This window comes from Hyperoodon ampullatus (assembly GCF_949752795.1).
Source record: "Hyperoodon ampullatus genome assembly, chromosome: 13".
In the NCBI taxonomy this organism is placed as follows: Eukaryota; Metazoa; Chordata; class Mammalia; order Artiodactyla; family Ziphiidae; genus Hyperoodon; species Hyperoodon ampullatus.
Window position 1 is genome coordinate 33,869,440 of NC_136926.1, and position 16,178 is coordinate 33,885,617.

The following is a 16,178-nucleotide window of genomic DNA, read 5'->3' on the forward strand; positions in this document are numbered from 1 at the left end:
TGGAACAGCTCCCCCGGGACCACTCTCTGAGGGGAGCACAGAGCCCTGTGACAGCACGCCGGCTCTGGGACATGCAGATCAGTCACTCGGGCCCTAGGATGCAGACTCCTGTTTCTGATTCTCTCTGTGACACGTCTGCACCTCCACGAGGGGGACCCTTGGCACGGCCTGGTGCAGGCATCTGTGCTGAGCATCTTGCCAAGGAAGGAGCAGCTCTCCTGCCGGAGCTGAGAAGGACGGCCAGCTGCGCGCGTGCCCAGGTGGCGAGCGGGCCCTCGGCTTGCTCACCCAGGATGGCAGGCTCCTGTCACCTCCTGGCAGGCTGAGCGCCATCCCGGTCCTTCCAAAGCTCCCAGAGCATCTCTGATGAGGCCCACTTGGGTCCTGGGTCGACTCCCTGTAAGCTTGTTCATTTTGAGTTACATCCGACCATGCTTCTTCCAGAGATCTGTCTGGAGACAGATGGGTCTTAGTCGGTTTTCCTTATTAAGAAGCAACCCTGTCTTCCCGAGAATGACCCCCAAGTGTCACTTCTGCCTCCGCCTTCGGATAGAAATGTAAAGGCAGTGACAGAAAGAACCCGCTTCTGAAGGAGGGGAGGAGAAGAACCCCTCCAGGGTGGAGGGCTCCGCGGTCGGCATCCCAGCCCTGCGTCAGAATCACTTTTGCCAAGTTATTGATTGGGTCTGAGGCCATTGCATTATCTGTAAAAGAGGGCTCCCCATGAAGTCACGTGGGGTAAATAAAATCAAGAGTAAAAGCTTGTTGGGCTTCACTGGTGGTGCAGTGGCTAAGAATCCGCCTGCCAATGCAGGGGACACGGGTTCGAGCCCTGGTCCAGGAAGATCCCACATGCAGTGGAGCAACTAAGCCCATGTGCACCCCAACTACTGAGCCTGCGCTCTAGAGCCTATGGGCCACAACTACTGAAGCCCGGGCACCTGGAACCCGTGCTCCACAATGAGAGAAGCCACTGCAATGAGAAGCCCGTGCACCACAACGAAGAGTAGACCCTGCTCGCCACAACTAGAGAAAGCCTGCATGCAGCAACGAAGGCCCAACGCAGCCAAAAATAAAGAAATTTATTTTTTTTAAAAAGAGTAAAAGCTTGTCCCCTTGGTCCCCAGCTGGCCCCAAGTCTGGAGCCCATGGTCCTGGAGCCCCGGCTGCATCCCGTGCGTGCTGTTGGTCATTCTGACTGAGTGCTCCTGGCCGGCAGGCACGGAGCTGTGCCCCAGGCACGTGGGGAGTCACCGCAAGCCTAGGAAACCGAGGAGTCCTCTCTCCGGATCTGACCCGGGGATTCTCTGATCAGGTTGAGGACCCACAGACCCTTTGCTCTGACAGTGCGACCGGCAGCTGGGAAGAGGGCAGGACAGGGAACAAGGAGGCAGGTCCGGCAGAGTGTCACTCGTGGCACGTCCACAGTGGGCGCTTCAGCTTCCCATCAGGCAGGAGGGTCTGTTCTTCTGCCCTTTTCCATGACCTATACCTGCCTTGTCACTTGTCAGCAAACACCTACGGAGCACCTTCTATGGACCAGGTGCCGTGCTGGTGAGCTAGAGAAATAGCACCAGGCATCTGCCCCCCAGAGGTCGGCCGGCCGTGTAATGTTTTAACGTTTGTGCCTGTATCAGTTCACTGCCCTCCCAGCCTCCACGTGATAAGAGCGCGACTGGCAGACCGGCCTGGGCTTTGGCCCCGGTCGCACTGTGCTGCCAGCCTAGGAGCAGGGACCACACGCTGCCCTCAGCTCGGGGGGCTTCGCTTCCAAATCCATTTCCCTCAAGGATGTGCTACCATCCACTGCTGGAGCTAAAGTTTCTTCACGCACAGTAGTGATTTCTTTATGTATGTAAAGACAGCAGGGGCTTCCCATTTGTAAATCCAACCCAGCAGGGCTCATTCTTTGGTAACTACCCGCAGAAGAGGCAGGGAGGTCCCAGGAAGGGGAGGCCGGCTTTGAGAAAAGCAACTCCAGTTGTCGGTCAAGTTGATGCTAGTGTTCATTCAGTTCTGGTCTCACCTTTGCAAGTGAAGGAAAACAGTCTTGCAGAGGATTCAAAAAAAAAAGAAAAGACATATTGGGTGATTGAGATGTAGTATTCAATCAGAAGAACTTAATTAATGATGTCTCAAGCTGTGTGAAGCAGATATTAAACTAAAAGGTCACCCTTTAGCCATCAAAAAACATGCTGCCCTGAAGTCTTTTGTTGTATGACTAACATAACAGAAGTTAACATGGATTTTGTTGCATTTTTGTTAATATGAAACCAGGGAATATCTGTTTCTCGCATACCAAATTAAGGAGTAAGTGTCCAAATCACAAACAATTCCCAGCCTTTTCAGTAATGAGTGTACTTGGCAAATGAAAGCCCACAGGATGGAAACTCATTGTTTACTGGCACAGACTAAGTTAGCATTTGCCACTGCATTACTTGTCTCTGCAGTAAAATTCCTTAGATGGTCCAACAGCCCTATCAGGTGGCAAGCACCTGTGCTGCTGGGTACCATGTGTCAGGTCTGCATCACCCCGTGGGGATGTGAGGCTGCACTGGAAATGACTGCCCTTGAACCGATGCTCCACTCACGGAGCTGCAGAGCAAACAGACGATTTCCATAGAGGGCAGCAAGGTGGGGATCCTATGGGAGGCACCCCGAGGAGGCAGGGCTCATCCCCCAACGGGCTGGGAGAGGACTGTGCACAGGGGAGAGGCCTGAGGGTCTCGTGCCAGTGGAGCCCTGAGCCTCTGGGACTGGGAACCGATAGACTGACTCCTGGGATTCAAGACCCCTTAAAAGAGTGTTTGCGGGCTTCCCTGGTGGCGCAGTGGTTGAGAGTCCACCTGCCGATGCAGGGGACACGGGTTTGTGCCCTGGTCCGGGAAGATCCCACGTGCCGCGGAGCGGCTGGGCCCGTGAGCCATGGCCGCTGAGCCTGCGCGTCCGGAGCCTGTGCTCCGCAATGGGAGAGGCCACAACAGTGAGGGGCCCGCATACCACAAAAAAAAAAAAAAAAAAAAAAAAAAAAAAGAGTGTTTGCTACAGAGGACCAAAAGAAGAAGCTAAAACCCCGCCCTCGGGACCAGAAGCAGGAACAGTAGATCCCTTCCTGCGGGGAGGGCTGGGCCCTGCTCTGCGAAGTGTCCCTTGCTTGTTCAGTGACTTGCTCTGTCGGGACCTGGCTGTGTCTGGCAGCACGCACCTCAGAAGGCACCTGTGTGGATGGAGCCTGGGCCAGCAGGTGCAGGCAGGCGGGAGAAGCACCCTGAGGCGACTCCCGAAGGAGGGAGGAGGGGGCTTAAGATCCCGGGATGGGGCCAGTGGGGAGGGACAGATGAGCTGGGCGCTAACTGGAGACGCCGTGTCTAGCACGGGGTGGACACAGCTGGGTGGTGCTGAGGGGGGACCGCGGGAGCCCCTGGGTGACGGGTGGGGGGTGGCCAAAGGCAGGGTGTGAGCCGGATGCTGCCTGTAAGGGTGGCTGAGAGGGGCACCCGGGGGAGGGCGACCTGCGGTGGGTGGACGAGAGCAGGTCCCTGCTTTTCACTGAATGAGCGGGCCTGGCCGAAGAGGAAGGTCAGTGGATTCTGAGCACAGGTCCCCGGCGGTAAAGCCCAAAAGGTGGGGCTTCCGAGGAGCCCAGGCCTCTCCGTGACCGCCTGGAAAACTGTAATGACGATTTAACCGAATATATCCAAAATATCGTTTCAACATGTGAATCAAGATGTGAGAAACTATTAAGGAGGTATTTTACAGTCTTTCTTTTTGTATTAAGTCATCAAAATCCAGGATGGAGTTTACACTGCCAGCACCTCTCGGTGTGCACCATCCACCACTCAGGTGGCTGCAGGTGGCCCCCGGGGAAGGGACAGTGTGCAGGTGTAGACTATCCAGGGCACTTCATCCCACCTGTGATTCAGGAGCTGCTCCCACGAAGGCACAGAAAGTTGTCTCGCCGATCATGTTGGGCTCCCCTTGTCCTGTTTCTCACTGTTGTTTCGGAGAACAAATGGAAAAGAGGAGGGTCTGAGTCCAACGCCATCAAAATCAAGAGAAGATGATGCAGCCCAGGAATGAAGGCTCCAAGCATGGTAACTACAAAGACCTTGAAACTTGGTGATGGTGGGGAGAAGAGGCATCACCAAGTGCAGGGCCTGACTCTCCCTGCTTCTGCGGCGGAAGTCACCATGGGAATAGAGCGCCCACCACAAAGGGAGCGGATGCTCAGTCGGTGCCGGGTAAACTGAGGAAAGCCAGCAGCCGTCCCAGACTATACAGCAGGCGAGAGGCGTCATGGAATTGGATGTTGGGACCCATCGCCATCTTATTTTTTACTCCCTCCTCTTTGGAAAGGAGAGCACAGTGGAATTCCTGCCCCTTTCATTGAAGAGGGTACTTGTGAAATAGCCCCCGTTTTTAGTGGGACTAAAAATAACTCAAGGCCCAGCCGTGCAGCCTCTGGTTACCATTTTTGACTCACTTGCTTCAGTTTTGTTGTGTGAGCCTTTGTGAAGAAACAGCCGTGTTTACAGAGCATTTCCATAAAGGATTTTTCTCCTCCGGTGGGTAGAGCAGAAGTGGGAAGGACGGAAGGACAAAGAGAGGGTTAGAGAAGAGCTCAGGGACCCGTTTTCCTGTTATTTTCAGATGAATTAAAATCCTTTAGTCTCTAAAGACTTTTTTAGGTCTGGAATCTGGAAGCGCCCTGTGCTGTACACCAGGCCATGGGTCTGTTAGGTCCTTTCACCCCGAAAGCCGCCCCTGAGTCACATGCCATCCAGAGCTGGCCCATCCAGCTGTACATGGACTTGCAGAAGATGGCCTGCATGGGCTGGGGTCTTCCGTTCAAGGGCAGATAATAGCACTCACCACGGAGACCTGTGTCATCAAGGAGTCAGCTGAATTCCAAGCAAGTTACTGCATCTGCGAGAAAGGTAATGACGTAGCGCTTTGGGAGATGGAACTATTTTTTCACTCCTTTCCGAGGGCTGCTGGATGGACTCAGACCCCCGGCCAAGTCTTGATGCTCTAGTCGGGGCCTCCCTAGACCCTGCAGCTGGACACAGAGTTGAACATGCTGGCCATGGGCATTTGAGAGTGCTCCAGATCTCAGAGCACCTTGACTGAAGTCATTAAACACTTCATTATATTTTTTAAGGCATAAAACCCAAAAGAAATACCCAGGGAGAGAAAAATAGCACAAAAATTCTTCCAACCAAACTATTCTACAAATGGCAAACCACCGAGGTGACAAGCATTCCATGCTGTTTTCTGGAAGGGGAAATACATCTATCTATCTTATGTGTAGGCATATCCTTGTTTATTGTCACTCACACATTAGTGTTAGAGGCAAAGCCAGGATTACACATACATTTCATTTTCTGATGCAAAAGACATTTTGATTAAGTAAACTGCTAAGACCTCCAGTGGTCGGGCTGCTTTTGCAGGCTGAATTTTCTTGGCTGACTCTTAGGGGAGCTGGGTAGGAGGCACTGCTGCAGTGAGGAAACACAACTGGGAAACGCCCAGAAAGAATCCTGCTGCACACAGAGCTGGAAGCTGGGCCCAGTGGGTGAGATGTATGTATGTTACCCAGTTAGGAGAACCTTTCTGCCCTCTCTTCTTGGTGGGCATCCTTTCCTAATCTAGAAGGCTCTGTTTATTCAGAGTGCCCCAGGATAGAATAATCTGATCCTTTTGATTTTATGAGAATACAGTAATACCTTCATCACAGGCTCACGAGCTTTAATTTATTTACAACGATGTAGTGATGTGAGCCATGCTGGGCTTGGTAAAAAGCTAAAATCGGTGTGTTCATATTCGATAAAAAAAAAAATGTATGCAAAATTTTCAGTGGATATTTTCAAAAGTCTAATTTTATGCACAGAATTTAAAATAATGCAGATCACCCCACATTCTAAAGTCTGTCAAGAGCCACATAATTTCAAAGCTGGCAGGCTGAGCGTGTGTTCACAGCATGATCTGTTGCCACACGTGGGCACCGGTTTGCCTGGGAGACAGACGCCTGCCCTCCGTCGGCCTCAGCCAGGGGATCCATGAGCACCAGGACTCCACAGATGACTTTGGTGACCCCTGCAGTGTCATTCTGGGGCCACTTGGGTGTGAGATCTGAATGTGGCCCTGAGGATCCTGAGTTTCGGTCTGAATTTCAGCTTCCATTGGTTTTAGGCACATCCAGCCACAATAGCTTTGGAAATCTAAGTCCCCACCTTCACTATTGTCACAACTTAGAGTATCTCTGTATCTTGTAACGGTACAGTGGTCCCTCCTCAGCCGTGTTTTTGCAATCCATGGTTTCAGTTACCTGTGGTTGACTGTGGTCCAAAAATATTAAATGGAAAATTCCAGAAAGAAACAACTCATACGTTTTTCATTGGCTGCTCTTCTGAGTAGGGTGTTGAAATCTCCCACCATCCTGCTCCCACTGGGAACGAGAATCATCCCTTTGTCCCACACTTTGGCCACTTAGTATCCATCTCACTTATGGATCTACTATCGTGTTATCGAAGTGCTTGTGTTCAAGTGACCCTTACTTTACTTAACAGGGGCCCCAAAGCACAAGATAGTGATGCTGGCGGTTGGGATGTGCCAAAGAGAAATCATAAAGTGCTTCCTTTAAGTGAAAAGGTTAAAGTTCTCAACTTAATAAGGAAAGAAAAAAAACTGTATGCTGAGGTTGCTAAGATCTCTGGTAAGAACGAATTTTCTATCCATGAAACTGTGAAGAAAGAAATTTGTGCTAGTTTTGCTCTTGCACCTCAAGCTGCAAAAGTTATACCCACAGTGCCTGATAAGTGCTTAGTTAAGATGGGAAAGGCACTAAATCTGTACAATATGGTATTTTGAGACAGATTGCGTTTACAAAACTTTTATTACAGTATATTTTTATAATTGTATTTTACTATCAGTTATTGTTGTTAATCTCTTACTGTGCCTAATTTATAAATTAAACTTTATCATAGGTATGTATGTAAAGGAAAAAAACATAGTATATATAGAGATTGGTAGTATCCTGGGTTTCAGGCATCCACTGGGGGTCTTGGAACATCTACCCCACAGAGAAGCGGGGATGGCTGTAGCGTAATGTCTGATGTGCACTGAACACTTATGTGCTGGAGCCGTTCTAATCCCAAGAACTCAGTGAAGTGTGAGTACTGCAACTACCCCCTTTTTTTTTTTTTGCGGTACGCGGGCCTCTCACTGCTGTGGCCTCTCCCGTTGCGGAGCACAGGCTCCGGACGCGCAGGCTCAGCGGCCATGGCTCACGGGCCCAGCCGCTCCGCGGCATGTGGGATCTTCCCGGACCGGGGCACGAACCCGTGTCCCCTGCATCGGCAGGCGGACTCTCAGCCACTGCACCACCAGGGAGGCCCTACCCCATTTTAAAGATGGAAAACCTTGATACAGAAGAGTTAAGCATCTTGTCCAAGGTCACTCAGCAGCTGCATAGGACCAGGATTCATACCCAGGCAAGGGATCGGCCCTTCCCCCGATGTCACCGTCCTCTCCCAGGTAGACTGATTATCTACCCCAAACCCTCAGCTCCGGAAGAAATCAGACCCAGGAAATGGTACAAAGAAGGCAAAACAACCACCACGAAACACTCCAAAATGCCTCCCCTCTCTCGTGTTACTATGGAGAATTCGTCTTGCGTTGTGTTGATTTTGAATAAAGCCACTTCCGTGCATAGAGTGTCCGCCTGACCTCAGGAGCTTAGAGCGGCACCTGTCACTGAAGGCACATTGTCGTTCCCTCCCACCAGCTCTGCGCTGTAGGTATTGTCACCTCTAGTTGTGTCGTAGCGATGGCAGCTGGTTATTGCAAACTCCCTGCTCAGGGCCTCCCTCCCTAACCTAACTCACGTCTTTTAGAGCAGGAAAACTCAACTTCCCGGCTTTCCGACTCACGCTGTAAAGCTAAGAGTAGTAAAAATGTTATCCGTGGTCAGCATGTGAGTAGTTCTGGCGGGGCTCCCCCAAACTGGGGCTGCCGGCACACAGGCAAGAGCCCTCCCCCAGGAGGGGATCTCACCCAGCTGGTGGCTGCAGACCTTTGCCTGCTGCCCGGTGGGGGGGGTGGGCAGCCACTCTGGCATCCAGAGCCTGATCCCCACCAAGCTCTGCTCAGCCTTCCAGAAATCCAGCCTCCACCTCCCTCCAAACAAATAGATTGATTTAATGCGGACAAAGAACGAATTCCAAAGCCACTGAGAGCATAAAGCTGCCTGAGCGCAAGTGCACGGCACCCAGCCGGCTCCCTCCCTGCCTTGAGTGGTGACCTCAAGGCCATCTTGCTAAGAGAACTGAGTCCCCATCCTACGGGGCCAGAGCCGTGGGCAGCAGCGGAGGGAGGAACCCAGTGCCGTTCGGTGGAGCTGCCAACCGCACCTTGGGTTCATTTCCAAGTGGCTGCCTCAGCACTCAGGCAATCTGCTTCCAAAATTACCGTGTGGGAAATTCCCTTGCTTGGGAGCACAGGGGGGTTCTTTTGCATCTCGGAGGCCTTCAGCCTTTATTTGTGAGTCACACACAGGAACGCAATCACCATCACTAGACATCTTCGTTCCTTCCAAGCATAAGACCGATTCCTCGTGGCTTTTCAGAGTCCTGTACGTTTCAGAAACGACACGTGATTGGTTACCTAGGGCCTGGGTTTGGGACACATATGTGATTTGTCTTTTAAGCCCATGCCATTTCAGCAAAAGCAACCAACTGATGGATGCGGCACTTTTCCAGAATAAAGCCCGGCTTTGGCTCAGGCCTTAATCCCTAAGAGCACAGAGCTCTAACTCCTGGCTTCCATGAAGAGCTTGGCGATTCTGCGTGGCTGGAGCTGCAGATGCTCTGTGACGCTTCCTCCCTGGGTTTCCAGGGCTGGTTTTGTACCTGCTCCCGTCCAACCTGACAGCTTCATTAAGGAACACTCACATCTGTAAACCTACTGGCTTTGTGAAGATGTGAAGTTTCAGCCTTACGTGCTGCTGGCTGAACTACATGGAGGAGATAACCTATTTACATACTTAAAAGGTCAGTGTCGGACAATCCGCATTTAGAGATGAACTTGCTGCTGCCTGCAACTGGAGCAGAAGAATTTGGGAAAAGGCTGCAATTTTTCCGTCTGTTTATCTGTGTGGACTGCACACGTGGGTAAAGATGCTGGATGTCTGGGCTCAGCGGTCGGACAGAGATGGACAGGCTCCCTTGTACTTTAGAACCTCTCTGGTCACTAACCAGTAGGCGATTATGTGAACGTGCAAAGCGCAGGACAGCCTCACCTACTAACAACTGTTAATTAATTTGAGATGGAAATACTTGCATAATACCTCTTCAGACATGGTCAGTAAAACACAAGCCTTCACAGTAGACTTTAAATGATATAGCTACTGCTTACTTACCCTGCCATTTGCATTAGGAAAGGTAGACTTTTAGAGGGCGCAGAACATTTCCTTTTGTGGTCCTTCCTTTCAAAGTCTTAAAATATCAACAGCTTTATTCGGCTAATGTGTGTTGAAAGTATCTTAAAAGATGTCGTTATAAAGGCATGAATTTCCTCTAGAATCTCGGTAGTGGTTTTGTCCTTATCCATTTGTACATTCAAAGCAGAATAATGAGGGAATTGAGATCCATGGCTCCATCTAAATGTCAGGTTATAACAGAAGATTAAAGTCCCTCTTGAAGGTGGAAAACGAGTTCAGAAAGGCTGGGGAGAAGTGTGGGTGGAAGTGGAGTCTGACTCCTTGGAGACACCGGCCAGTGCCCTTGGAGCCTTAGGACCCTGGCCACTCAGAGCTTTGCTCCCGAGGGAGGGCCCAGTTAGGAGGGTTTGGGTGGGTGGGTGGGTGGGGGCACCAAGCTCTCAGCTGCAGCCTCTTCCCCAAGCCCGGCAAGGCCAGCGTGCCCTGCAGGGACCAACAGTAGCAGCTGCCACCTAGGTTCTCCTGGGATCCTGAGCTGAATTCCACATACGGTGTCCCCCAGGAGACCCTTGAAGCCAGATGTGGACCTGGGCCCATTGTGACGCAGGCAGCGGCTTCCAGGAGGGAACCGGGCTTCGTGTGCGGGCACATCCCTGGTGGCCGGTGTGCCCGTCCACTTAGAGCCGCGTCCAGCGGGGCTCTGGGCCTGCTCTGACTCGGACTCAGGGAGAGAGAGGCCAGTGCAGTGACGGGCCGGCTCCTCGCTGGCATCAGTGGGTCACAGAGATGATTCGATCCTGCTTAGCAAATGGCCACAGTCTCGGGCCTTCATAACTCCTGTTTCTCCTGACTGTGGTTTTGAAATAGAGCAGCGGTGTCGCTGTGCTGGGGAGGCCCTCCTGGGCAGTGATGCCGTCTGTCCGAGGTTCGTCCCGGGTTCCAGGGGGTCTGACTCGGCCCTCGGCGGGGAGGGGCCACCAGGATGCTGCCCCCTCACCCGCCTGCCTGTCTGGCAGAGCACTTGGCCGCGCGGACGCAGCAGGCCCTGCACCAGTCGGTCTTCATGTCGTCCTCGTCCGCCCAGCCTTTCCGGGACCTTCCCCTGGGCCGCGAACAGCACCTCAAGCTGCTCCCCGGCGTGGCCGACGTGCAGGCTGGCAAGGTGGCCCGGTGGACGGTGGATGAGGTGAGTGGCTGCCCGGGGCCGGGGTTTCTCTTAGGTGCTGAGTCCAAATTCCAGATCCACGCTTGAGGGAGAAGCAGGCTGACGCTCAGGACGTCCGGGAAGCCCCTTAGTGGGGCCCTGCCCTCCCCAGCCTTCTCCCAGCGCCGGCTCCACTGCCTGCCCCCCGGGGTGGGGTGCTGATTTAGGCCTCCAGCCCCGCATCACAGGTTTGCTCTGAGGAAACACGAACGTGTGGGCCTCCATGCCTGTGTCCTGGCAGCCCCGGGCGATGCCCCCCACCCCGCATGCTCTGTGCCCAAGGGGCTCCCTCTGCCTGGTGCCCCCGAGGCCCCGGGATCCCATATTCTCACGCCCAGGCAGCACCGTGCTGCTGTGTGTCCATCCGCAGCCACGGCGGATCAGGTCAACCTCAGGTTTATTAATAAATTAGGTCACAATGTTGCATAAGATGCCGAACCGAGGGGAAAGTGGATTTGATTGTAATATAAACACACCTTACAATATTGGTTTTACATAAGAATCAGGTAAGTGCCATTGCTTCCTGTGATGCTGTGGAAATGCTTCACACTTAAAGCAACACACTCTTTGACTGATAGTCCTTTTGATGAAGGTATTGTTCTCACTCATCAGGCCTTAAGTTTTTGTTTTTGTTTTTTTAATGAAAGAAAAGCCTGGGTCACTCCTTTGACAAGACAGAGTAGAGCTGCAGTTAAACTAGTCACGGATACTCCCTGAGCATGTCCAGCATGGACTCCATCTCGCTCAGAGGCTTCCTTTCCAGCCCCAGAAAAGGAGCAGGCGACTAAGGCCCTGCAGGGGTCAGAGGTCCGGGGGGCCTCCCGCCCCCCTCCCAGGCAGCTCGCAGAGTGTGCCTAGTGGGTTCCCCCCACCTGGCACCCTCCGCGTGGACGGGGCCCAGCACACCCTGCCCGCCCGCCTGGTCCCTCTCCTTCCAAGGCCCTGTGGGTCCCGCAGGACAGAGAGGTGACTGGACATGCCAGGTGCTGCAGGGTTGTTTGGGGGGGGTGACTAAATGTCACCCTGCTCCCTAGAGAGTATTCATGGTCTGCGCCCGCCCACCTGTGAACTTTTACCGGTTTACAAAGCCGACTGAATTAAAACCTATTGTGTCTGTAATCAAAGCACTGCTGGTTTTGCCCTTGAAATAACAACCCAGGGTTCAAGGGCAGTCTCTCTCTCTTTTGACCTTCAAGCCATTCATCTGAGGTTCTGCACCGTTTAAGTTGGATGACAGTGGCCCCTCTTCCCTCCTCTTCCTGTGCTCCTGGCCCCTGGCGTGTCACTGTCCTGCTCAGACGTCCAGCCCAGCCCCACGTGTGCAGAGCGACTGCATCCCGACGGAGTCCCTTGGGCAGAGCAGGGCGAGCTCTGCACAGCATCCTGGTCCCCAGACGAGCCCGTAGGACCTGCCTGGCTGTCCGCCCACCCCTGACCTTGGGCCCCACGCCCTGCGCCTCCCTAGTCCCCGTGTACTGTTGTCACATGTGCACGGTCACCGCCCAGCGCAGGCTCTCCTCCTGCAGGAGCCCTCAGGCTGCTCCCACGTCCCTCGGGGCCCCCGTTTCCTCCGAGAGTCTCCGTGGCTGCACCTCGGATGCTCACTGCTGACCTTGAACCTCCAGCACATGAGCGGAGACCTTACTCACTCGGCCTGCGTCCTGAGAGCTTCTCACTGCGCCTGGCACTGAGGAGATCACCCAGTAAGTGTTTGTTGAGTGAATGGCAAGGGCATCTGAGCTGCATTTTGAAACAAGAGTGCAGTAAGTGCAAGCAGAGAAAAGACGGGACGCCATGCGGGGGAGGAGAACTATAGAAGTGGGGGTGAGTGTGACACGTGCAAGGATGACAGACATACGTGTCCCTTACTGACATTAATGATGGTAGTGAACAGTGTTGATTGATGTAATGATAGTGAGGCATGCACGCTTATTTGCCCATTTTACAGACAGGGAAGTGGAGGCACCGGAGACTAAGGAAACCCTTAAGGCTGCACGGTCAGAGCCAGGTCCTGAGCCGACGTCTCACCGCACCCCAAGCACACTGCCCACTGGGGCTTGGGGAAGGCGACCTGCAGCAGGCGGGAGATGAGCCAGGCGCACCAGTCAGGCAATACCAGGTTCTTAGGTTCTAAGGCAGAAAGTCATGTTGTGAAGCTGATGCTTCAGGGAGATGAAAACAGCACAGGCCAGCAAGGAGGGTGAGAGTAAGAAGGGGCCGGGCTGGGCGCCACTGTCCAGAGCCACCCGGGCTCAGCAGACGAAGCCACAGCACAGGAAATAGAGGAGACACAAGACGAGGAGGTGAAATGAGCCAGCGTGGTTCCATTTACACTCTCAGCGCTACGCAGTTTGGTAATTAGGATAATGATGTGTGAGAACTACAAGGCCCGCACACTTCATCGGAAAGAATGGAAAAGTAGTGGTGCCGTCAAAGAATGGGACTCTGGGGACAGGATCCAGCTTGGGAGCCAAGGGATAAGAGGATGACTTTATTCTGGGACCTTCTGAGTTAGGGTTCCCTCAGGTTATACGAGACAGGGCTTCACCAGGCACGATCCCCAGAGAGCACGGCCAGGGATGGAGGCCGGTGGGTCCACGGCAGAAGTGCAGGAGGAGGGGCGAGAAGTTGGGGGGAGGCCGAGGAAGAAGAGGGTCAGGCGGAGGCTGGAAGTGAGCGTCCCAGGTCACAGGGTTCCCGGCTAGTGATGTGGGGTTGGGCTTCAGGGGATTGGGGAAAATTGTGTACAGAATGTGTGTTTTTCCCCATAAGAAGAGGGCCACAGCTTTTATTAACTTCTTGGGGGGTGGGGGGAGCATCACCCCAAAGGAGCAGGGATCACACTATTTAGGGAATAAATAGGAAATTCAGGGGTGGGGCCTCTGATCTGACCAGTTTCAAGTCTGACACTGAACAAAGTGAAGTTTGGAGGGTGATTAAAGGGAAGTACCTGGTCCATCGTTAGGATGGGGCGGGTCTCAGAAGGAAGAGACTCACTAGGGGGCGGGGAGGACCGAAGATGGCGCGGAGGATGATCAGGAAGCTGCGATCACAGTTCTGAGTTCTCTGTGATGGGTACACACGGGATCCCAGCCTTTTCCTGCCCAAGGTGACCTTAGACATTTTCTAGATTAAAACGGAAGCAGCCTTCGGAGAGGCTGGCTTCCTGGAGCACTTCGTTGACCGTGGCTGCCCATGGGATGCATCCCAGAGAAAACAGTCTGGGTTAGTCCCTAACATTGATGTACCTTTGTCTTGATAGCTCCCGAATTAGATGCCCTTGAGGACGAGGACCACATCCTAAATTTCTCTCTGTATTCTCACATTCTGTAGCACATTTCCTGGCACAAAAACTGGTCCTCAAGAAGAAAATTTGGGTGGTCAAAGTGTGGGCGTTGTGATGGGTTTGTATCGTTGAAAATAAGGGGGCTCCCTAGGGGGGATCCCAGTGAGTACCAGCCACAGGGGCCACTGTGTCTGCTCCAGATGCTGCACTAAGAGTGGCGAGTCGGGTCGTGAGGACTTGAGAAGGCAGTTCAGGGCGCGCGGGGCGGGGCTATGCCTTTCTGATTTGTTCCCACCGGGCAGGAACGGGAGCTCAGGGGCCAGGGACAGGGTGTGTGGAAAATGACTTGTGGGTCCTTGTGCTAAGTGCCATCCAGGGACACTTAAGGCGGGTGAGTGTCTCTGGTAGGAGATGCAGCACAAGGACAGTCCCTCTTAGCCGTCCTGGCTGGGAGGAGACCTCCGCTCCAGAGTTGTGTTACTTGATGGACCTTTGTCACGTTGCCTGGAGGCAGGGGCTGGGTTTTAACTCCTTTGCTGTTTCTGTGGTGTTTCTGCCAGAGCAATTTCTTTCAGAGCACCGGCAGGCTGTGAAGTTAGTTTAGTGGTTCTAAAAGGAGAGACAAGACCAGATGCAAGTACATCATTGTAGTAGAGGTTATTGTCTTGTGAAACCTTCATTAGGAATGCGTGAGTGTGCACACGCTCAAGCTGTGGTCCCTGGGGAGCGTATTTCTTACTCTGTGGTCATGGAAATGTTCTATAGAAGGGTACAAGCATCTAAGAGTAGGGACTAAATTATTTTTATATCTTTTTACATCTTTATAGCAAGTACACCAGAGCAGGTGTGTGACAAATGTGCGAGTGAGTGGATGAATTAGGAGACGAATTTTCTGCAGCCCCTCCTGCCAGGCGTCCATGGGCACACGCAGGCCAGACACGTACACACATTACAGCCGCGGGTGCAACTCGGGGATGCTTGGTGCCCATATGGGTACTTCTATTTCTTACATTCAAAAATGCCTTTTAAAGCAGCACATATAGATTGCCCTGGCCTTATCCAAGGGCTCCCTAAATGTCCATTAGATCTAAAAGATGGTGGTCGCTTTTCAAGCAATCTTTGCCCAGGAGGGAGTGTTTTGAAAAATTCAGGATACTGCTACCTAAGCATAGCAGCCTTATACAACTGGGCCCTGAAAAAGGGCAACTAACAAATTCCACTGATAAGAAATGAGACCCGGGCTGGAAACATGGTCCCCAGTGGACCCAAAGCCAGGACAGTCAGGCACCCGGCGCTGGCTCAGCAAGATGGGAACGTCGGCATCGGGAGAGATTTAAGGAAGCAGCAGCTGCACTGAAGGAAGCAGGCCTGCTGGGCTGCCCAAGGATGCCAGGAAAAGGAGGTTGCCTGGGAAGGAAGTTGGGTGGAGTAAAGGGCTCAGCTCAGAGCCTGCACAGTTTCATTTCTTTGTCTTTCCAAACTGCTGTGTCATCCCTGGAACTAACTTACTCCACGTCCTTCCAAAACAAAACCGGGGTGTCTGCTGTGGACACTGTGCTCCCAAGAACTTGGGGAACCAGGTGTGCTGCCCCCGCCAAGGCCAAGGCCAAGGCCAAGGCCGGCCACCCTGGGCTCCAGCAGGGCCGCCATCACCTGGGGAAAACAGCCAAGTCTGCACAGCTGTCCTGGGTGGAGGCAAAGGACGGGGTGGCAGCTTCCTCCCCTGTGGACTCATGGAACCATGTGAACGGTTCTCCGCATTGACCACGACGTGAAGAAGGAAGCACGTGTTGAGGGGGAGCGTGAGAGGGAACCCCTCCGTTACTGCTCTGCGGTCTAGTGACCTTCACCACTTTACAGCAAGGAAATCTGCAGCAAATGGGCTTTCTACTAAAGCTCAAAATAGCATTTATTCTCGGGGGAAGAAATCCTGACTGGCTGTACTGAATAATGATACCAAATCATGATCCAGGCCAGAAGAGTCTGCCTCAGTAGATTTCATGGAACTTGTTCTTTACTTTGGAAAAAGGCAGGTTGAATAGAATCAGAATCTCTTTCCAAAAAGACAGAGAATTTCAGACATGGTGGTAATAAAACTGTCCGAGGAAGACAGCAAGGACCGTGCAAGGACCTGCCCTACAGCGCAGCCCTGTTTACTCTTTGGTTTAGCACATTATTTATCCCCACTTAAAATCCAATCTACCTCTGACATGGACAGTGATTTCCTGGCTCACAATACTAAGAAGAGG

General features: G+C 52.8%; 1 protein-coding gene across 1 annotated transcript in view; it reads left to right on the forward strand.

Annotated features, from left to right (window-relative positions):
• Positions 1–16,178, forward strand: part of L3MBTL4 (L3MBTL histone methyl-lysine binding protein 4) — a gene marked incomplete at both ends in the record, with an annotated part of 548,580 nt that overhangs the window by 528,589 nt on the left and 3,813 nt on the right. Inside the window, 1 exon segment of the mRNA XM_079718164.1 lies at positions 10,456–10,625. Within this exon segment, the coding sequence (XP_079574290.1) occupies positions 10,456–10,625 (170 nt within the window).